General features: G+C 39.2%; 7 protein-coding genes across 7 annotated transcripts; 4 read left to right on the top strand and 3 right to left on the bottom strand.

Annotated features, from left to right (window-relative positions):
• Positions 1 to 981: 981 nt before the first annotated feature.
• Positions 982 to 1,999, top strand: CBG23933 (the record flags this gene model as incomplete). The annotated part of the gene is given in 3 exon segments (XM_045237954.1): positions 982 to 1,054; positions 1,073 to 1,246; positions 1,296 to 1,999. 3 exon segments carry the CDS (start codon positions 982 to 984, stop codon positions 1,997 to 1,999), a joined length of 951 nt encoding a protein of 316 aa, XP_045091205.1.
• A 3,534-nt stretch (positions 2,000 to 5,533) lies between these two features.
• CBG23932 lies at positions 5,534 to 7,507 on the top strand (the record flags this gene model as incomplete). Its single annotated transcript, XM_002647945.2, has 5 exons — positions 5,534 to 5,610; positions 5,656 to 5,762; positions 5,882 to 6,003; positions 6,406 to 7,353; positions 7,406 to 7,507. 5 exons carry the CDS (start codon positions 5,534 to 5,536, stop codon positions 7,505 to 7,507), a joined length of 1,356 nt encoding a protein of 451 aa, XP_002647991.2.
• A 349-nt stretch (positions 7,508 to 7,856) lies between these two features.
• On the bottom strand, positions 7,857 to 8,672 carry CBG23931 (the record flags this gene model as incomplete). Its single annotated transcript, XM_045237948.1, has 2 exons — positions 7,857 to 8,501; positions 8,550 to 8,672. 2 exons carry the CDS (start codon positions 8,670 to 8,672, stop codon positions 7,857 to 7,859), a joined length of 768 nt encoding a protein of 255 aa, XP_045091204.1.
• Positions 8,673 to 8,822: 150 nt separating this feature from the next.
• Positions 8,823 to 9,462, bottom strand: Cbr-lpd-5 (the record flags this gene model as incomplete). Its single annotated transcript, XM_002647943.1, has 3 exons — positions 8,823 to 9,006; positions 9,060 to 9,256; positions 9,313 to 9,462. The coding sequence occupies 3 exons, from the start codon at positions 9,460 to 9,462 to the stop codon at positions 8,823 to 8,825; spliced, it is 531 nt and encodes a 176-aa protein (XP_002647989.1).
• A 479-nt stretch (positions 9,463 to 9,941) lies between these two features.
• On the top strand, positions 9,942 to 13,696 carry Cbr-cec-10 (the record flags this gene model as incomplete). Its single annotated transcript, XM_045237938.1, has 9 exons — positions 9,942 to 10,061; positions 10,105 to 10,282; positions 10,332 to 10,468; positions 10,690 to 11,007; positions 11,356 to 11,976; positions 12,040 to 12,327; positions 12,375 to 12,694; positions 12,740 to 13,040; positions 13,091 to 13,696. 9 exons carry the CDS (start codon positions 9,942 to 9,944, stop codon positions 13,694 to 13,696), a joined length of 2,889 nt encoding a protein of 962 aa, XP_045091203.1.
• A 607-nt stretch (positions 13,697 to 14,303) lies between these two features.
• CBG23928 lies at positions 14,304 to 16,359 on the bottom strand (the record flags this gene model as incomplete). The annotated part of the gene is made up of 7 exons (XM_002647941.1): positions 14,304 to 14,424; positions 14,568 to 14,706; positions 14,752 to 15,388; positions 15,432 to 15,552; positions 15,598 to 15,675; positions 16,080 to 16,171; positions 16,222 to 16,359. 7 exons carry the CDS (start codon positions 16,357 to 16,359, stop codon positions 14,304 to 14,306), a joined length of 1,326 nt encoding a protein of 441 aa, XP_002647987.1.
• Positions 16,360 to 18,417: 2,058 nt separating this feature from the next.
• Positions 18,418 to 21,145, top strand: CBG23927 (the record flags this gene model as incomplete). Its single annotated transcript, XM_045237928.1, is given in 7 exon segments — positions 18,418 to 18,821; positions 18,925 to 19,098; positions 19,145 to 19,492; positions 19,540 to 19,908; positions 19,956 to 20,510; positions 20,555 to 20,840; positions 20,852 to 21,145. The coding sequence occupies 7 exon segments, from the start codon at positions 18,418 to 18,420 to the stop codon at positions 21,143 to 21,145; spliced, it is 2,430 nt and encodes an 809-aa protein (XP_045091202.1).
• Between the last annotated feature and the right edge of the window lie 356 nt (positions 21,146 to 21,501).

Below are 21,501 nucleotides of genomic sequence, written 5' to 3'. Positions count from 1 at the left end.
ATTTAACGTTTTACGAAATTCGTAAAATAAAAATTTTACGCACATCCCTGATCCCAACCGACTAATCGTCTCCAAAGTTCAAATCAGCAGTTCTCATTCCTGGTTCCACCTTAAAATTGTTCCCAGGTCAACTGACCTCGGTGCTGATTCTCATTTCACACGGTGAGTTTTTCACTACCGAATGCGAAACAGTCTGCGACGTTTTAAAGTACAACAGACAAAAAAATCTGATTCATTTTTTTACTATATATTCTTCATAAAATTTACTAAAAATTTATGGAACAGAAAAAAAAAGTTATGGACTAAAATTCGAGAAAAAAACTTCCAAAGTTGAAGCAGCGGTAGTGAAAAACTCACCGTGCATTTCATAGTTTCATCGTCCAAAAAACAATAATTTGATTTAAATTCAAAAAAAATCATTTTTACACGACACAGTTTTAATTAAAGGAACATTCCCAAACACAGAGATAGGTCCCGTAACGAATAAACCGTACTTCGCTGCACGCTCTACCACTTCATTTTTGCTTTTTCTTTTTTTTTTTTAGGATCATTGACCGCTTCACTTTTTTTTTGAGGAGTATCTGTGCGACTGTTGACTAATGAGAGAAAAAAGTTGTTCCAGCAGAAACCTATAATTTCAAGAAAAAACAAAACATTCTGAATATAGTTCAGTGAAAATGTGCTGAAACTCGAAAAAAATTAGAAAATTTTTTCTCTTTTGCTGGTTTTTTTCAGAAAGATATTTTTTTTCAAAATTTTAGGCTCATGTTATAACATCTTTTTCCTAGCACTGAGCAGAATGGCGCCAAATTTTTGAAATTTGAGATCTCAACTCAGATAGCGCCAAAAACACTTTGCAATCTGGGTTTGAAAAACTTACTCATTTGTGCACTGTGTTTTTGTCTACTTCATGTACAAAACTTTGCTTATTATTTCTCATTCGATGCTCTGATTTTTCTAGACTCGTCCCTTGTTCAATTCATGCCGCGTCCAAAGAAGAACTTAGTGGAAGCAGCTAGTGCAAAAGGTACACATGCTGATTTAATCACTAGAAGTAAAACTTAATTTACAGCTTCAACAGTGGATTCTGCGGAAGCTGATGCAACTGGTGATGAGCATCCGAAGATAGCGGTAACTGAAGGCAGCGGTGACTCCAGTGATGTCGTCTCAGCAGCATCAGCACAGAAGCCGAGAGGCAGAGGCCGCCCAAAGCAGGTGAAACCCGTTGCTGGAGACACTACTGAAGGTTAGTTTTTTTTTATAGCGATACAAAATTCGAAGAATTCCGTTTTCAGAGCAGTATGAACCAACTAAAGAGGAGAAAAGGGGTAGAGGAAGAGGCAAGATCCCTTCACAGGCCGAAGACGTTTCCGACGAGACCAATCCTCGTGGACGAGCCAAGAAGACTGAAAACGAAGGAGATAACATCGTCGATAGTGAAGAAACCGGCAAGAACGTTGCAACTCCGAAGTCTGCTAAGAGAGGTCGTCCAAAAAAGACTACACAAATCGAAGATACCAATAGCGAAGATAGAAATCCTTCCACGGAAGAGGTTCCGAATGTCGGAACAAGCAAAAAAGGAAGGGCGCGCAAGATCACTACTTCATCAGAGGTTGACGCGAGACCAGCTACCCCAACCGACGCAGCTGATGCTGTTGCTGATGGGAAAAAGGGACGTGGCCGCACTAAGAAAGACGTTACCTCGACTTCAAAGCAAAATGACACTGAGGAGAAGAAGCATGGTGATGAACCAAAGAAAAGAGGTCGTCCAAAGAAAGTTGTGGAGAAAACATCAGGCGGTAGCGATAATGAAGGTTCGTTTAATCGGGAAATAGGTATTTGTTGGGTGTATTATATTAGAGATAAAACCACATTTGAAAAGTATGTTCAACCTTGTATTATCTTTTCAGCTGCACCGTCGACTTCACGCAACGAGAGAAAACGAAAGGACGAAGCCTCACAATCACAAGTTGCTAAAAAGTCTTCAAAGCAAACTTAGATTCACTTAAAACCGTCCATAACATCAGCAAACTCCCCGTTCACCGAATCATTGTCAAATTGTTTATCAACTGTCAAACCAGTAACCGACTTATTGTTGATGTTTTAATGTTTTAACTGTCGGAGATTCCTGATTCTTGAAAATCAATAAACTTCTTGAATTATTTCTATGATCTTGTTTCATCGCGTGGGGTACCTCTCGCCTCGGTACCTTCTGCGTCTCGCATGGACGGCCTCCCGCCCGAGAAATGCGCCTTCGCAGAGAGACTAGTGCTCTCTCCTCTCGTTTTCAACAGGATTTATTTTTTATGCAGATTTCGCCAAAATAACTAGGTTTTTCGAAGATTCTAATGTTTTTCTTGTTCAAAACTTGAAGGTGGGGGGACAGGAGATTTTACGGGGGATTTTTGGGACCAGAGTATGCATTCTACCGTGACGGTGTACAACGCTTAATGTCACTCTGCGTACAGCTGTCGTCCTCGCCTTTATGTATGCAATCGGGCGACCGCTTTCCCTTTGCCCGTGTAGCTCAGTCGGTAGCGGCGCCGCACTCTCAATCCTCGTCCCACACGTTCAACTCCTCGAGAGGCATATTTAAACGAAATTTCGAGAACATTATTTTTTTTCATGTCCACCCACCTTTAAAGTATATTACCTTTGTCATCTTATTATGCTTCAAGGATTTTTTTTTCCTACAGTTTTTCTCGGGTTTACCTCGGTTGTTAGTTGTTGAATCGTCCTTCACATCACTGTAATAAGCTAAAAGTATTTTATCTGATTTTTCGAATCTCTAATAATTGCAAAATGTTAAATTATAACCCAGTGATGAAAATATAACTATTTTAATTTAGATTGGGCGTTTTCTGTTCATTTTTCCAGTTGAGCTATTGTTAAACCCTCTTCGCGTCTTCTCCTTGTGGACGTAACTTGTGAATACTTATCTCAAAATGTATAATATTGATTTTTCAGGTAAATCAAGCGAATTCCCGGAACAGGCTTACGGAAAGGCGTTGATACCAGCTTCCCATCAACTGATACCGGAACGCATCATAGCGGTTAGTCACACCAGAGCTCAAAATTCTTCTGTGCCAAATTTTTCAGGTTCTCTGGAGTCAACAGCGATGAGTGAATTCAATCATCCCTTAGTTCACAAAAAGTTTATTCAACAATTTACCATAGTACGCATCTATCTGGAACTGGAGCTCCTGCTTTCATTTTTCAGTAGAGATCAGAGAAAACGAGTAAACCGACATAAAAATGAAGGCAGGAGTTATACTTCCAGGAGTGCGTTTTGTTTTGTCCATTGTACATCTCTCTACCTTTTTTTGTTACTTCCTTTTTCTTCTCCGTATCTCTTTCTTTAAGTATTTCAATAAAAATGTTGGCCTTAAACTTTCTGTTGCTTCAGTATTCTCTTTGAGACTGTCGAAAAAAGAAGCTCAGAAACGAGCAAGAATAAACTTTCAGGTCACTCGAAATATACGAAGAATCAGTAAATATACGAAGAATCAGTATTGATTTAACAGGATCGAATAAGTTGATTGGAACAGTGCAACAAAAAGTTATGAGCTGATTAATGTAAAATATAATAGCACCCCTTCTTAAGACTGACACTCAACTTGGGTCTCACTCATCTCATTTTCTACGAAAGATTGTTAAACAGTTGAAGTTGTGAAAAAAGTCCAATAAATTAGGTTATCTGGAAGGCATGTATTAAAATATCTAATACACCGTATTTACTCTATGAGCCCAATCGAACCGTCAACTTTGAACTCAATTATCTCGATTACTGTGAAAGATATCAAATATTTGTCAACTGAGAAAACATTGTTCATTTTATGGTTAACATTTTCTTAGTTGATCACTTCAATTAACAAAATGTTTATTAATTAACAAAATGTTTATTATTAGTCAATTTACAAAATGTTTATTATAATGTTATTCGTGTTTTTACAGTAAAACACTTTTTGATACCTTTCACAGCAATCGAGATAAATCAGTTGAAAGTTAAGAGCTCAAATAGTCTCACTTTGAGCTCAATTATCTTGGCTCCTGTGAGAGATATCAAAAAGTCGCCCAGTGATAAAATATTGGAAATGTTATTATTAACATTTTGTTAGTGGACCACTTCCTGATATCTCCTACAGCAAATGAGATATATAGGCTCAAAGTTAGAGAAATGTATGGCCCCGCTCATGAGTCACAGCTCTCCTGAAAATGATCCAAAGTATTTCGTATTTTTAGAGGGTGTGTTTAATGTGTTGGTAAACAAAATCATAATATCACAATGAAAATTGAGAACAAAAAGTTTTCCCAAATTTCACAAAAACTCCCAACGGCCGAAAGTCAAGTGCCCATTGAGTGGTTTTTCTCAAAACTTACTGTTTTTTGATAAAAACGTTAATTAACTCATGATTCACATCCTCTAAAAATTTCAATAAGTTTGGACCAATTTCAAGCGAGTTATGGCTCATGAGGCAATGCATACCTTCTTTGCTCGGCAAACACATCACAACTCAAAAGCCGATTTTTCAAACATTCTCAAAACTATTTTTTTTCACAGATTTAAATATTGTGATAACAAGGGGTACGATTCTGATTCACAACCCGTTCAGAATAAACGCCTGTCTTCGTTGTTTGCGAAGCTACAGTACTCCAGTAGTAAAAAACAGGACCTTTTAAAATGATGATAACTTGGTTCGCACTTTACTAAATTTTTTGATTTAAAAACCTAAATGCTCAATGATATTTTTACTACAAACGCTCCGTTTTCTTTATTTGAAAAAGCTCTTAGTTTTTTAAAGAGATTGGAAAAACCTCGAAAAAATGGTGTTTTTTTCACATTTTGTACTGAATTTTGTTTCGATGATAACTTCTTTCATTCTAAAGCAAACAAAACAAACTATATTGCAAAAAAAAACTCAAACAATTCTTAAAAACTGCTCCGTTTCCGATTTTTGAGTTTCTTAGTTTCCGGTCCGAAAACGGCGAAACAATGAAAATCACGACAACATTGAAGGAAAAGCACTGGAAGGATCAAAAATTCGGCGAAGGTTTCTACATTACGTCCCGTTGTCAACATCGACAAATAATTCCTTGTTGATTTCAATTCCATTCATGGTCCAGATTTGTCTGTGTAACGGAAAAAGTACTTCGCACACCTAAATAGGCCCTATTTGTCGGAGACATAACTTTTCACCTAGAAATTAATAACAATTGTAGTCACGCTCTTCTTTTATTGTTTTTCGTTTCAATCTCTTTAAAAACGTTTCGTTTTCCAGTTTTCCAGCCAATTTTTACGAACGTCTCTATTTTTGTCGCAATCGCGCTCCATTAACACGCGTTAGAGAGCGGAAGACGCAGCGCGTCGCCTTTTCAGTGGGCGCCATGGTGCATTTCTCGTGCGGGAGGCCGTGTTTTCCCGGATTGGATCACCTAGCGTTGTTGTGTTCGGCTCGGAGCAATTTTTTAAAATGTTCTTTTGATTATTCATCAAGTGATAATAACCGCTTTTTAAGAAAACTATCCCTATGTGATGCTGAAAAGGAATTTTTTTCACGAGTTTCGTCGACATAACAGGAGTTCAAGATGGAACGCAGATGCTCATTTGAGGTGAATACAAAGCCATATCAATATCAAATAACTGATTATACTCAGAGCTCACGAACGTTCTGCCAATGTTGAAGACGACGCAATCATGAGAGTCGATACATGTCAATTGGCTGCCAACAATCCGATCGAAGATTTTTATTCTGCAGCTAAATGTGAGTACTTTTGAACTCTTTTTCGATGAAAAAAAAGTAGAAGATTCTGTGTTTCCTCTTGGATAACTCAGTTTTTGTCGGAACAAGGTATCTGATTTATATTTTAATCAGTTTTGCAGGCATATCGAGCCGTGCTTTTCTTTTCGGAGTATTTGATGGGCACGGCGGTCAACAATGTAGTCGTCATATTTCTACAAATCTCTATCCGTACTTATGTGCTTCAGTATTAAAAAAGCATGAAGTGAGTCGTTAGTTCTTATATGCATTAAATGTAAACAAAATGACAGCATTGTCCTTATCAAAAAGAGAGACTCTTCCCAAGTCCCAAAAACCATATTCCCCTGAAACCGTATGAAAAATTGAAGCTCCTCAAGGAAAGTCAGTCTACTGCGCTACTGCGGTATTTAGAGTTAAGTGAAAGCTCAGAATTGGCTCCGATTTCCCCGAAAAAAAACAACTTTTTTTTGATGACAACATTTTTTCGCTATCGGAGGAGTCTGGAAAAACTAATCTATCGCATCTAAATAGAACCAACGAAACTTAAAAAAAGGTTCTTAATAATTGATTAGTACTGGTCATTGAATAGTAAAATGAGTTTAGTCGCATTACATCTTGTCAAAGTAATATAAATAGTTTTTTTCAGATAGGTGACTATTCTCCAGACCAGAGACTTGAATGGTTGTTCAGCAGCTCCGACGGCCATCTCCCAAACGCATTCAAATCCCGGGAAACACGCAACATCGCTGCTTATCACAAAGAATTCAAAAAGAACCCGAATACCTACACAGGAACTGTTCGAGAAGCATTAAAACTCGCATTCGAAACATGTGATAAGGATTTGGGCGATAATGCACTGCCCAATGCGAAGGGAGTCATAGATAGGCACGCCGCGATGGTTGCTGCTTCAGGATCGTGCTGTACTTTGGCCCATATTCGATCAAGGCATTTACACGTGGCCAATCTTGGAGATGCTGCTGCAGTTTTGGGGGTTGTGAACCCGAATGGCAGCGTAACAGCTAGGCAACTTTCAAGAGCACATTGTGTTGACAATGCCGATGAAGTGCAAAGGATTCGAATCGCTCATCCCGCTTCGGAATCTCAAACTGTCTTGCGAGGTGGACGACTGTTGGGAGAGCTTTTTCCACTACGTGCATTTGGAGACGTTCGATACAAGTGGCCGCTTGATCTTCAGAAAGTGGTACTAGAACCACTGGGCCATCCACCACCCCAGCACCTCTACACTCCCCCCTATCTATCGACATCACCGGAGGTTTTCTACCACAAGCTTACACCAAATGATAGGTTTCTCGTGTTAGCCACGGATGGTTTGTGGGAATGGTTAGATCCTGATACTGTTGTTCGTCTCGTTCATGATCACACACTGGGAACAATCACACAACAAGCGTATGTGCCCAAGTCAGGCACAACACTGCAACAAGTTCGGGAGCAATTGAAAGAAAGAGCAAGAGGTGAACAGAAAACCAAAAAGCCGATCGATGAGAACTGTGCCACCCATATTATTCGACATGCGCTTGGAGGTGTAAGTGGAGGAGCAACAAAACAGTATGAACGCCTTATAGATATTCTGCAGGTCAGTTTCCAATAACTTTTTCTTTTTTTTTTTGGTAATCTTCAATTCATAGGTACCACCTGGTCGCGCTCGGAATTATCGTGACGACATTACAGTAATTGTCATCCATTTCAACGAAACTTTTCTGGACGGACACGAAGAAGACGAAGAGTAATAATAAACAGAAAATGCCTAGAATCTTTAAACTGCCATTTCTTTTCAGCCACCTATAGTTGTACTGGTACCCCTTTTTCTAATTTTACAAATTACAGTGAAACCGTTCTTGTAACTTCTATGACAGAGTTTCTCCAATGTGCTCATTTCTTTTTTCCGGTTCTCCGTTTAGGTTTCTTTTTCTTGTATATAATAGCTGCATTTATTGTTGATTGGTGCTTAAATCAATGAATTGTCTTGATAATAAAAATTGAAAGCAAGAATAATGTGTATTAGTTTCGAATGTTGAGAAAATGAGATTTTTGGATTTGTGGAGATGATACGGACCGGGTGCAATTTTAAAGATCAAATCAACGCATGTACCCTTGTGGTGGTGGTTGAGATCCAGGCGGTGGGTATCCTTCATATCCATGCGGAGGTGGTCCTACCTGATATCCTGACATTCCTAAAAAATAGTATTTTGGATTGACGAACAGTTCATGCAAACCTTGGTGTGGGTAAGGGTATGGCATTCGTTGCCCGCCCATCTGTGGAGCAGGTTGCCCGAATGGAGGATATCCTTGTGGCACTGGTGGTCCTCCTTGTTGTTGCTGCTGGGCTCGCATCTGAGCTTGAAAAGCATGGTGATTCATCATGTCCTGCGACCCATTCAATGGCGGAGGTGCGAACCCATGTGAAGGTTGAATTGGACCGCCTGGCGGCCCATTTGGACTTGGAGCAGCTTGTGGTGGCATCATTTGAGAATGATGGTGACTGGGTCCTTGCGAATGATGGCTTTGTGAAGACTGAGGAGGCTGCTGCGATTGTTGAATATGTTGCTGAGATGTGACAGGTGCTGGTTGAACATGAGGGTTTCCTAGCGGCTGTGCAGGATCTGCCTGTGGCGATAAATCATCTCTGAGTTGATGAATAAGATATGGATCGGCAAGGTTAGCCAGGTGTACCAGGTTCCTGTGTAGGACATGTTGATGCTTCACAGCTTCGTCCGCTCTACTCTGTAATCGGTTGGTTTCCACATTAGAAAGTAATGAGGCTCAGCTAACCTGGTTTTGATATTCTCGTATGATGTCTATCAGCCTAGAATTTTCGTCAAGCAGCTTTTGTACTGTCGATTGCTGATCTGGGACATTTGATCTCTGCGACGGTGGTAGGTGCACCGTGGACATCTAAGTTAATAAGTTCATATGCAAGTTAAATCTACAAAAAGTAACATTTGGTGAATGTAACACCACAAATAACGAATTGAGAATCAGCTTGTGAACATTTTTATTTTCTATGAAACGATGGAAATCTAAAGAAAATATTCATTCGAAGAATTACTTAGTTCCGATTCTGGTTCTTCTGTTCCATGAGAAGTTTTGTCCATAATTTTTCGGTTTGATCTTGCGCTCATGAGGCTCCTCGACATCGAATTCCCAACGGTTTTTCTCGCAAAAAGCGATAGCATCCTCTTTCGTTGCAAACTTCATATTCATGCCCACATTAGAAAGTGGATCAGCACTGGAAAAATACTTTCTAACGTTCGAGAAATGAGATGATTTTGAGAGTCTTACGTTCCGGACCATCCGATCAGAGGATTTTCCCATCTTTGGCGGTTATCGAGCTCGATAGTCCAAGATTTAGTGTTGGCCCAAGCACTTTGAGGAGTTTCTCTGGCTGGACGGAAAATTCTTGCAGTACGAGCATCCTGATGCTGAAGAGGAACACCTCCAATATCCATCGTTTCGTCGGAAGATACCTTTACAGGGACCTGAAATGATTTCCCTGTTCAGCATATTTTAAACTGAGAAAAAAAAAACAAATTACCTTCGTAGATGGTTTCTCAAGAATATCGTTCAATTCCATTTTCTTTGCGTCGTGAGATCTGGTGACAGGCAAATTGTCCTTGCCAGTTGAGAGGCAACGCAACGTCGAATTTCCGACCACGAGACATCGAGAGGCTCCTGCTCGAAGCATCTAAATCAATAATATGACAAAACAATGATGACTTCGGAAGACAAAACGATTTTTACTCTAAAACGAAGCATGTGAAATTGTCGCGCTTCCAACGACACTCCGCGATAACGGCATCGCGCGTTGTTTAGCATGCTATAGCACCATTGTTTGGGTGTGTTTTTTGAATGTTTTTACCTCGGAATTCGTTTTTTTTTGAATTTGCAGTTATGATTAAAACTGGGGTTATCCATGACATTCAAACAGTTATCAAAAGCACGGTCACAAATTAAGTTTCGAAATTTCAAAGTAAAGGCAGTGAAGAGAAAATCCATCTGACATGAAAATGTTCAATTTTCTAGTTTCCTCCCTCGAGTTGTTTTTCCTATTTTTGCGAAGTATTCCTATCCTTCAAAGAAAACATGAGTTTTCCTCTCTAAAAAACGCTTACTATTATTCTAGTCCGAAACAACTGTTTTCTTCGGAATTTGAAATTTTTTTAGATGGCTGCTTCTGATGGTCTAGAGAAAAGCTTGGCGACTGGAGAAGACAAAAAAATGGATGAAGAAGTACAAGGAGAGGGGGAGCAAGAGGAAGATGAAGACGGCGAACCAGTCTGGCAGGTATGAGAAATCAGAGAAATGATTGAACGTAAATGTAATTCAGGTCAGAGAAATTACTCGAGCGAAAGTCGAGGGTAAGAAGATTGTGCTTTTTGTAACCTGGGATCTTGATGGTTCAACTAGCTGGGAACCACTTGAAAATTTTCCTGAAGAATTGAATCACGAAGTTGTCAAAGATTTTGTGAACCGATTCCCGGATAAATGGGCAACTGTTCAGAAAAGTAGGTCCAAACTACAACATTAAGAAGAAAACTAACAGTAAAATTGTAGATCTCGAAAAAAAAACCCGAAAAAATTGGACATACACAGTGGTTGACGCTGACATGTACGAGAAGCCAGACGAATCTGCCCCAAAAGAAGCGAAGCGCTTGGCAGACCCAAACCGATTGGAAGATCCCACTGAAAAGGTAGAAACAGATGATTCGTCTGTCGTATAACCTTTTGTTCGTGTGCATTTGATAATAAAAATGTTCTTTGTTAATTTCTGTTTCTTAGACCATTGATTTGAGCGGTCTTCTAACACGGTCCTCTTTAGACGTTCCAAAGTTGTATCAAAAGTACAGCATGACATTTTTCTTTAAATATGTATATTTCGTTTTGAATGATCATCATTTCAATAGAATTTCAGTGGCTAAAAACGTATGGTGAAGGAATCGAAGGACGTTTGTCTCGCAGCAAAGCTCATGCCGCTCAACAAAACATAAGCGGTGTTCCATCAGTTTTGCCAGTTCAAAATGTGGTTCCAGAAGAAAAGAAAGAAAATAAAAAACGCGGAAGAAAACCAAAAGAAGAGGTGAGGCAAAATCATACTCAAAAATTAAACTTCATCTTCGCTACTAACCATCACCTGATTTTGTATGCTACTACGAGGTCGCTTTTCTATTGTCGAAAAAAAAACAGGCACCTGAAAATTTCGCGGGAGCCACTACTGTCGCTTTACCAGTCCGCGAAATACATTTCTGCAAATTTAGTGGGGTTTTATGGCAGATCAAAACAAGCGGGGCGGCCCCCAGTTTCTCAGGTGATAGTTTTTCTTGAATTCGAATTTCCTTTGACCACTTCACAATAAAACTAGAAACGTTGGTTTCCCCATTGAAGAGCGTCGTCTCCAAAAACAGCACTCTCTTTAAAACGAAGTATGTTTTGTTTTCATGGAATGCTATATGTCGATGTGCCTGAAGTTTCACATAAAGCTTCCCCCAAAACGTCGTTTTGCAGACCGTGATTCCTACGAATCTCGTCTTTTACCCAATGTGTTAAAATGTCTTTTTCAATACTCTGAGCATTTTTTCAGTCTTCTACATCTACATCGAAAAAGAAAACTGCTGCTAGCGGACGAAGACGAACCACTAAGAAAACCGACAACGATAAGGAAACAATTCCCAAACAAACGGAAGAATCAGACATAAAACAGGAAGAACCTTCAAAATCAACAGAAGAAATGATTGAGCCTGTAGAAGAACCGGAAGAGAAATCTTTTCCTCCAAATAAAACTGCGCCTGTGCCAAGCACCGACGGGTGGCAACGTAAGCATCGCGATAAACCATTGAACTCCTCTGACGAGGAAGAAGGCAGTAGCTCGATTGGGGAAACAATGGAAGCATTTGAACCTCAAGTTTTCACCTCAAGTGTGTCATTGTCAGGAGGAAGAATAGAAGCCGGCGCAAACTCTCGTTCTCTATCGCCGGTCCCAAATACTGCTCCTTCGACTTCAGAAGTACCTGTGAAAAGAAAGAAAACATCTGTTCCGAAGTCCGAAAGCAAGGAACATCGCTCCCACAAGAAAAAACCAAAAGCACAGGACGACGAGGAGAAAATCACAAAGACTAAACATAATAAGCCACTGAAAGTGATTCCTAAGGATCCTAGAGTGCGATATGCGGATGAACCTCAAGGCAACCTTGGGATTGAAAAGGTGAATTTAAAAATCTTACCCCTTCCTCTATAAACACATTATTCCAATTTATACGATATTTAGGCCTTTGCCGAACTAGGAATCACGATTTCAAAGGAGAACCCAAAAGATCGACTAATAAAGGAATTCGAAACTAGGAAGATGAATTATCCGCAGCAAAAAAGCCTCGATCTTGCAATCAGATCATTGGATGCAGAAGCAACAAAAATCATTCTCATGGAGATTGGCCCAAAGCGTGCTATGGATGAGCTTCGTGTATCCAAGAGTCTACACGAGGTGAGGGAAACAAATTTAAGTGTGAGAGTTCAACAACACATTATTCAGGTGCTAACGCAACGTATGAACAAAAAAGTAGAAACTTAGCGACCCCCAGTCAATTGGAAATACGACAACAACAGACGGAAAAAGTTATCCGCGCCGCACTGCCGCATCTTCCACAAGAAATTCTAGTGGATCAAAATGATAGTTTGAATACTCTCCTACATTGTGCTATCAACACGGGAGACAAGAATCTTGTCGAATATCTCATCAAAATGGGCTCGCCACTGCATGTTCGTAACTGTCATGAAATGACTGCTGCAGAAGCGTGTGTAGTTATGAAAAACTCGGTTCTCTTGAGCATAGTTCTTCGACACGGAGGAACGTTCCATCATATTTGCTCCAAAAAAGAACTGAAAGATATGGGGTTCAATGCAAAAGAACAGGAAAGATTAGATCAGTAAGTTCTCAAAAGCTTATGTATTTTATTCATATTTTTCTTCAGTTTCCAATTGTATACATTCTTGGAGAGGCTGAGCCAGAATGATGAGATCAAAAAAGTCAAGAGTGTGGCAATCGAGCACAACCTGAAGTTACAACAAGCATGTGATAGACTTCGTCGCACTCTGATATCATCTCGACTCCTGGAGAGGGAATTAGGTCCGCTCATGTCCTTTCCTCGTGGAAATATCCGCCAATTCGGTTCTCGACAGACAATTCAATTTACAATTCCGGAATTGTGGGTCCAGTCGAAACAGTTCAAGTTCATGTTAGCTGTCATCCCAATGACGTTCGACGACAAAAGGGTTCGTTCCGGTTCTTTTATTCCTAATTTTTTATCTGTGCTCTTTTTTAGAAACTCTTCGTCGGCACTTCCCGAAAAGCACCAATTAGAGGAGTGCCCTATCTCTGTGGATATCCTTGTAAACCTATGACAAGAAAAAATTTAGTGTTTTATCGAGCTACAACTGCACTCCGTAAGCATGTCGCATTTATGCAACAGAACGGAACCAAGAACTCTCATCTATCATTCCCCGATATCAGAAGTGTTGAGAGCCTTGGAGAACGAGAACGAATGATCAAAGAACGTAACACAAGGACAATATCTCCGATGATGTGTACACTTTCTATTGAGTTCGAGGCCATGATTCCATTTTCATTCTTTGCTTGCCAACTGATCAGATATGTACCAGATAAATCGTCTCTGCGCTCGACCTCAAAAACTGCATCTCGACCTTTCCCTACCGGAAGTTCAACATCTGGAATACCAAACCGTCCAAGCTCGAATATCAACCGTCCAACGTCTTCGAGCTATTATCGGGATAACAAAAGTCAATATACTCCAGGATCTTCGAATCGTTTTGGCTCAACTTACCGACCACCATCATCTTATCAGAATCGAGTGTCACATGGTCAAGGGCAGTTCAACAAACCTTATAATCGACCAAACACCCCACAGTGATACACCTCGTTTTGGAAAAGCACCTGAAGTAGTTGCGCTTTGTCAAACTCGAAGTTGGTCCCAAAACTGTCAGTTTCGACTTCAGGTGCCTTTCCGCGATGTCGTGATGTTTACATTCCCCGAACCACTTTTTGTCAGTGTTCTCTTTAAAGCACGGGTTTTTTTTTGCTTTATTAGCCTCCTTCTAGAACCATCTTTTAATAAAAGCAGTGTCCCCATATTTTTCTGTGTGGCTCTTTCTGTTTTCTCCTGTTAGATTCAACTCGGCCTAATAAAGAACATTCTTGAGCAGATTACTGTTTCATTTTAAAACGTGTATTCTTGTTTTTCTGCTTACATAACATTTGCCAAACAAATGAAATTCACTTGAACGACTAAAATGTTCACAAGAAAATAAAACATTCACAATTTGTTTATTATTTGAAACACGGATTTTAGGTTACATGTGGTTACTTTAAACTTTAGTTCAAAATGTGAGAAAATAAAAAGAAATTTTAAATATCGATGCAAGAGATCAGGAAGGCAATATTTTGTTGAGTTGTTAGATGGTTCGAGCCCTACTTGATTGAATTTTTGAGCAAAAACTTCTATATTTTAACACTAGTGTTTATTCGGCTTTCTCATGATCGTCATCCGTTTCTATTGTGTCAGTTTCCTCTTCCTCATCTTCGAGTGCTTCGTCGCCATAGAATTCATCGCGATCGACAGTGAAATCGGCAGAACAGATGCTGAAAACGAAAGTTTAGAGCGAATAGTCTAAGATTTTTCAGTGATTCGGTTGCTATTCTTCAACAAAAGTTTCGAATGACATGTGAATTCGTTCCTCGTTAAATGCGTATGCCTTTCTAATGTTGGAGCAAAACATGCATACCTATAACAAATGATGCTGAGAAAAGCAATAGGAACTCCGAAAAGACAGGAAGATAGCAATGGCTGAGTAGCAAACATTTGTGCAATATTCCAGTATAATTCGAAAATCATTCTCTTCATCCGAGTCAATAAATTACGGCCTGAAAGTATTTAAATGATTGAGAATTACTGGTTCTTCCCATTACCTCCGAAGGCAATAATTGTACCCTTATCTATTCCTTCAGCAGTTTGCTCCAAGAAAGTAAAAATTGATTTAATTGTCATTTGGCTTGGTTCATCTTCGCTGAGATAGTACTCATAGCTCGTGTAGTTGAATACAAACAAGTGGGGTTCGGAAACAGAGGCCATTTGAATTTGAGAGGCAAGGTCTGAACCATCAAGCCATGCAAACTGGAATCGATTCCAAAGCGCCGAGTGTTTCCTCATTTCCTTTGATGCATCTTCAGCAACTTTATGAAATTCGCGAACCGGGCTGGTTGTATTGAACTTCTGACTCTCACTGGATACAATGAGAACAACAAGTTTCCCACTTGCACCGAGTTCAGCAAGGTTTGATGATGTCGCGTGGACAAAGGTTGGCCATCGCTCTCTGACAACCCAATCTTTCAATGCTTCAATGTCTTCTTGGAACTCAATTTCAACGTTATCTTTCAAAACAACCACTCTTTGGCGGAAATTTGTTTCTTCTTTGGAAGGAGCTACTGTGTAAAATCTAGCAACTGAAAATTTCGCATTGGCTGCTTCGTTAAAAGCATCAAACAATGGACCCGAAGAATGGCCGAAAAAGATGTAGGATGGTTGAGAACGTGCAGATAGTTTCACCTGAAAATCAAGAAATTCGAATAGTCTTAACCCTTTCAAAAACCTTTTCCACTTGGTTTTCTTTGATAGTCTCTATAATTGGAGCTGCGCATCTCTTCGCAAAACTGACCAATGCCTCTTTTTCTCTTCCGCCTCTGTATTCAATAGCATGTCCATTTCGAAAGCTGAAAATTCATATCACAAATGTTTCACCAATATAGAAATCTTACAAAGTGATAGTTGGATATCCCTGGATACCAAGTTTGTTGGCGACAGCAGGGAATCGTGTGCAATCGAGTTTACCGACCCTGAAAATTTCAAAATCCTATTCCAACAGAGAATATTGCCGAACATTTGTACTCACTTGAATACTTTTTAAATTTAAATAGCTTTCTTCTTTTCGTTTTTTTTCAAATATATGAATCATCAGAGTTGATGATTTCATATTTTAAATATTATTTTTCTTCAATTCGCATCAGACCCGAATTCCTTTGTTCTCCTAACAGACAACTTTTTGCACGTTGATTTTTTTTCCTATCTTTTATCTTTCTCTCTGTGCAATATTATTGTTGCACATTGCAATGTAAGAAACGGTCGCTTTCTTCTGACCGTCTTGTATTCCTTTTCTTTTTTCATCTCAATTTTTATATCAATGTTTAAATTTCTACCTTTTTAAGCAGATACTTTTTAACATTTTTGTGTCTTTACAAACCTGATTTGAAGGTTGCTATCTGACAAGGAGTGTCCAACTTGATCCCACACGGGATGTAATCTTTTGCAATGTGCACACCACGGAGCATAGAACTGAAAAGTCGGTTTCTCTCAATTGCACAACAACATTCACAAAAACTCACTTCAACAAACCACATTCCTTCATCTTTGACATCCAAAAATTTGTCGCTCAAATCAAGAACGGCCGTGGGAGGATTGATAGCTTCTGTTTCTTCAGGCACTAACAAGATATAGACAATGCCCACAATGGCTAGAAACATTTTTGAAATGTAGTATTCAGTTTGTGACACCCAAAACTTTAATCAATACTTGGGGGAACAGTTGGTGTGTGTGCGACAGCTTCAGGAGCTTGCAACCGAAGCTCATTTGAATGGACGCAACAGCGCTCTAATGTGGCAGTTGTGTAGTCCGCGAGGACAATATTACTGCATTCAGAGTTCCTTCTTGAAAATTAGAGCCATGGAATCAGACAGGATATGAACGGTTAGAGTTATATTTGTAAAATGGGAGTAAACTGGAAGTTTTCGAGATCGCTAAAATTAGTTTTTCGATGATTCTGAAAAAATTTCAGTTACTCGAATGATTTAGTTCAAAAATTGAAAATAGATAACTTTGTTTTTATAAACCTCATGTTTAGATTTAATGAAAAGTTTGAATCTACCGGGAGCAAAACAAAAACAATACGAGACAATACTGGAAATCACTTTACTATATACTGTTGAAAAAGAGGTTATCATTAAGGAGTAAAAAAGTGAATCAGAGACTTAAAAAAATCAATATCGAGTTGATTTTCTCTTTTTCGAAACATTTTATTGAAAATATCGAATGAAACACGGCCTCCTGGCGAATAAATTTTTCGCGAAAAACTACGGTCGACAATGCCTTTTCCCCCTCTCCCTCTCGCCCGTGCAGACAGGGCGCGCTTGCATTACAAAATTGCGTACTTTTTAGCTCAACTTCGAAGACGTCAAGCTCATGAAAAACAGCAGAGTTTATTTGAAAAATATATCAAAATGGATAGAAAAACTCATCAACTATTTTTTAAAACAAAAAGTTCACACTAATTTTCATGGCTGATAGAATAAGAGGCTATAGAAGCAAGGTAGCATATTTTCAGAAAAATAGGATATTCAGACTATTCAGATTCATTATTTTGAAACTAGCAAAGAATCAACGTAACATGAGTCTAGTTGAATACCCTGACCAATTTTGGCTCATCTACATATACTCTGAATAACTTTTGTAGGCCAATTTGTAGTGATTTTTGGACGTTTTGGTTGCAAATTTCTTTAAAAATAAATTTTCGAAAAATCCGAAACCAACAGTTTGTAGACAATTTAAAACCAATTATTTTGATGTATCATCCAAAATAATCGGTCCACGGAGACTCTCAAAAAATACAGGTCAATTGTTCAGCACTAAATTTCGCTTTTTTGAGGGTTTTTGAAACTTTTCAAAAAATCAAAATTTTTTATCGAAAAACTGCTTCCAACAGAATGTTCTAAACTTAATTGCGGTTATTTTAAGCCATAAACCAGCTTCTTTGCTCGTGAACTTATGGAATAAAGTGGGTCCAAAATCTGTTTTTCTGTTGTTCTTCTCATTTTTTTTAGGTTCCAGGCTGTAATTTTATGAGAATTCTATAATTCCACTATCGTTCTTGATTTTCTTGGAAAAAAATTCATCAAAAATGGTCCAGTTTCAGCTTTTTCAGCCATTTTTTCAATCTGTGTCCTGGTGACGAGAGTTAAGAGGGCTTTTTACTGTAGTTTATTGGTCTCACAGCGGATAGTCTAGAAATTGCGCGCGAAGCTATTAATTTCAAAAATGAGTAATGCTTCAATTTTTTCGAAGTTGTACGAAGACTTTGATCTTTCTAATTGAAGAAAACCATCTAGAATAAAATTCTAATAGTTCGGTGCTGTGAGAAACTATGTTATGGGCTATTTCGAACTCTCTTTTTTCATCAACTTAGCTGGTCGTTTTCTGTAAACTTCTGCAACCTAATATCCTCATAACTCTGGTAATTGGTTTCTAACCAGTTTCGGGCAATTTTCCAACCAGATTCGGGAACGCGCATTTTCCAACCAGGTTCGAGTAAAATTCCAATCAGATTCGGAAAGTTTTTATTTTCCGACCAGATCCGGTGATTTTCTGACCAGATCCGACCGAGAAAGCTAATTTCCCAACCTGATTCGGACAATTTTCTAACCAGATCTAGCCATTTCTGCTCCGGAATTTTCCCGAATCTGGTTGGAAACCGATTACCAGAGAAGCTTAAAAGTTTCCAATAAATCTCATTTGGATAATTTTCAGCGATGAAACGAGCAGCATTGATTGAGAAGGAATGGATTCTCAACAAACCAATCGAAGATTTTGTTCTCAAAGAAGTCCGCGAGCTAACATTCAATCGAGCCCGTGGCCTCATCGCCCTTTTCAAAGAAGGCTGTGAAACAGCTTATATTGCTAGATATAGAGAGGATGTTCACGGTGGACTTTCTCCTGAAAAGATTCGGAAAGCGAAAGACACCTACTTAGCTGCAGTTCACTTGAATTCAAAGGTTGCTTCATCCATCACAACAATAACTGGAAAACTAACAGGACTTGATGAGAAAAGAGCAGTTACGGAGAGATTAAAAGGATGCGACGATATGGAAGAGGTATCAGATATCACGAAGGAGTTCGCCCCAGGATCTCGAAAGACCAAAGCAAACATTGCAAGGTATAATATTTATATACAGATTTTTTATAAACGAATTTTTACTATGGGGTCATTCATGGCATTATGCTTCATGAAGAAATATAGTATTTTCACTGTTTTCCAGAGGTCTTGGTCTTGAAGGTCCAGCACTGAAAGTTCTCAATGGAGAGTTTGTCGACTTCTGCAGCTTGATAACCAGAGAGATGAAAACTGTGAGAGACGTTGAGGAGAACATGAAGGCGTTGGTAGCAGATTTGATCAACAAAGACGAAGAAGTGAGGAAAATCGCATTGAAAATGTAACCTATTAGTTTATCCATCAGCTCCGAATTATAAGGATTTCAGCGTTAAGCTGCAAACCAACGTGAGAATGACGGTGACTTCGAAACTGACAAGAGAGGTTGAAAAGAAAATTGAAACGGAAGCTGTCAAAAAGGTCCGCGAACGATACAGAGAAGTTATCGGATTGACACGAACCGCCTATCACATCATGTCTCATACCGTCTCAGCTTTGAATAGAGGTTCCGAAGAAGGAGTTATCGCATGGAAAGTGGAACTCAATCCAAGTGATGTCACGAAAATGCACCCTTTTCAAAAGAAGACGGTGCACCGCAACATGCAAAACTTTTTCCAAAGCGCATATTTTTATTCCATTAATACCTACACCGTTCCGATGTTGGAAAGAGGAGTAAAGTGAGTTTAGGAATAGGAAATAGTTAAAATTGATATTGTTTTTACAGAAGATTTCTGTCAAAATCATCCGAAGAACGATCAATCACCGTTTTTGGAAGGAACGTTGAACAAATGTTCTCCCAAAAAGGTGTTCATTCCAAATATGTAATTGCTCTCGATCCGGGAAGTATTGTGAAAGCTGCATTTCTGGAACCCAATGGAAAAGTCATTGATATGGATCAATTTTCTTTCTCGTTCCGTGCTCCCACATTCGATAGCCGTGGAATCGAAATTCTGAAAAATTGGGCAAAACAAACTATGGGAAAGGATATTGTCGTTGCAGTCGGCAACGGAAGTAATACATATGGAACACAAACTGCAGTTTCCACAATGATTCAAAATGAAGCGTTTCCGAAGGAAATCGATGTCTGTTTCTGGTTAGTGATTCGTTGTTATCTGTATTTATACAATTCATGTTTTCTAGTGTTGTGCCCGAACATGGAGCTTCAAAATATAGCTGCACCGATGCTGCACGCGAGGAATTCGGTGAAGACGTCGATATTAAGTTAATTTCTGCAGTTTCTATCGGAAGAAGGCTGATCGACCCGATGTCGGAATATGTGAAAATCGAGCCGCAGCATCTAGGAAAAGGACAATATCAGCTATCAATTAATGAGAAATCGTTGAAAGGGAAACTGGTGGATGTTGTGCGTGATAGAGTATCACTCATAGGCGTAGACCTGAACTTAGCTAGCGAAGCGCTACTCAGGAACATTTGCGGACTCAATTCGACTACAGCAGCTGAAATTGTTAAATACAGAATGCAGAAGGGGCGGTTCAAGTCGAGAGCAGAATTGAAAAAAGTCAAAGGAATAGGAGATGTTTCATTTCAACAGTGTTCTGGATTTTTGACTGTCTCTCGACCGGACGAGTTAGACCAACCTGCGAAAAAACGATTCAAGACTCCAGATGGCGTAGCTGGGTGGTCGCCTCTAGATACGACGACGGTTCATCCAGATCATTACGGAATCGCTTTGAAGTTTGATGATAAGATCAAATAACTAAGTACATACCTTTTTTCAGACTGATTAGCAAACTGAATCTAACTGTTGAGCAGATCGTATCGGGAGCTGACATTTCTTTTACAAATTTGACACCAGAAGAAGAAGAAATCATCAAACTTTTGCGAGACAAGCCGGATCTGAAGCCTCCACCTGTCATGATGGTACTTGCTGTTTCGATTCCTCTCAATACTTGTTTTTTTTTTCAGAAAAAATGTCGTGCCTTGAAAAATCTCCGAGTCAATGAAGTATTCCTCGGAACGGTCACCAACACAGTGAGCTCATTCTCGGAAGCGTATTTAACGATAGTGAATCTCAGACCGATTTTGGAGTGTTCGTCGACATAGGTGTTGAGAAGGACGGACTGGTACATATCAGCAATTATCGAAAAAATAATGAACAACCGAAAACGAAGAGCAGCAATAACAAAAATGCGCCAAAGTCAAATACTTTTGTCAACAAAAATGATCCAGAAGCAGATTTTAAAAATGTACCGTCAGTAGGAGATCAAATTGAAGTAATTATTCAAGGAATCAAGGGCGATAGGATTTCACTAGTGCCTATCAAGGAACCTAAACCTCAGAGCTCTTCATTTGCATCCGGAAGTCGTTGATACATTTTTGTATAGTGCAACGTTGATGTTATTATAATAAAATCCTTGTTGCTTGTTGTGTGTATTTTGTATGGAAACAGTCAATTATTACCCTTGTCTGAGAAAAAAAAGTTGAGACGCAGAGAAAAAGTGTCTGTGTCTCCACCTTATGTGTGCTATTTAGGCTCTCCGCTTCGATATCGCTACCGTATTCAGACTGCAAAAAATACTCTCTAACCTTTTTTTTCTCAGACAAGCATAATATATTATGCTTGTCTGAGAAAAAAAAAGGTTAGAGAGTATTGTTGGAATAAAAAAAGTGAGACTCGGTGTTGGCGTACTTTGATTCCCGCCTCCCCCCACCGACGCTCCGCCCA

The sequence above is a fragment of the Caenorhabditis briggsae genome (assembly GCF_000004555.2).
Source record: "Caenorhabditis briggsae complete genome, chrI, whole genome shotgun sequence".
Taxonomy (NCBI): domain Eukaryota; kingdom Metazoa; phylum Nematoda; class Chromadorea; order Rhabditida; family Rhabditidae; genus Caenorhabditis; species Caenorhabditis briggsae.
The sequence above is the reverse complement of the archived record's forward strand: the minus strand, read 5'-3'. Positions and strand labels throughout refer to the sequence as shown.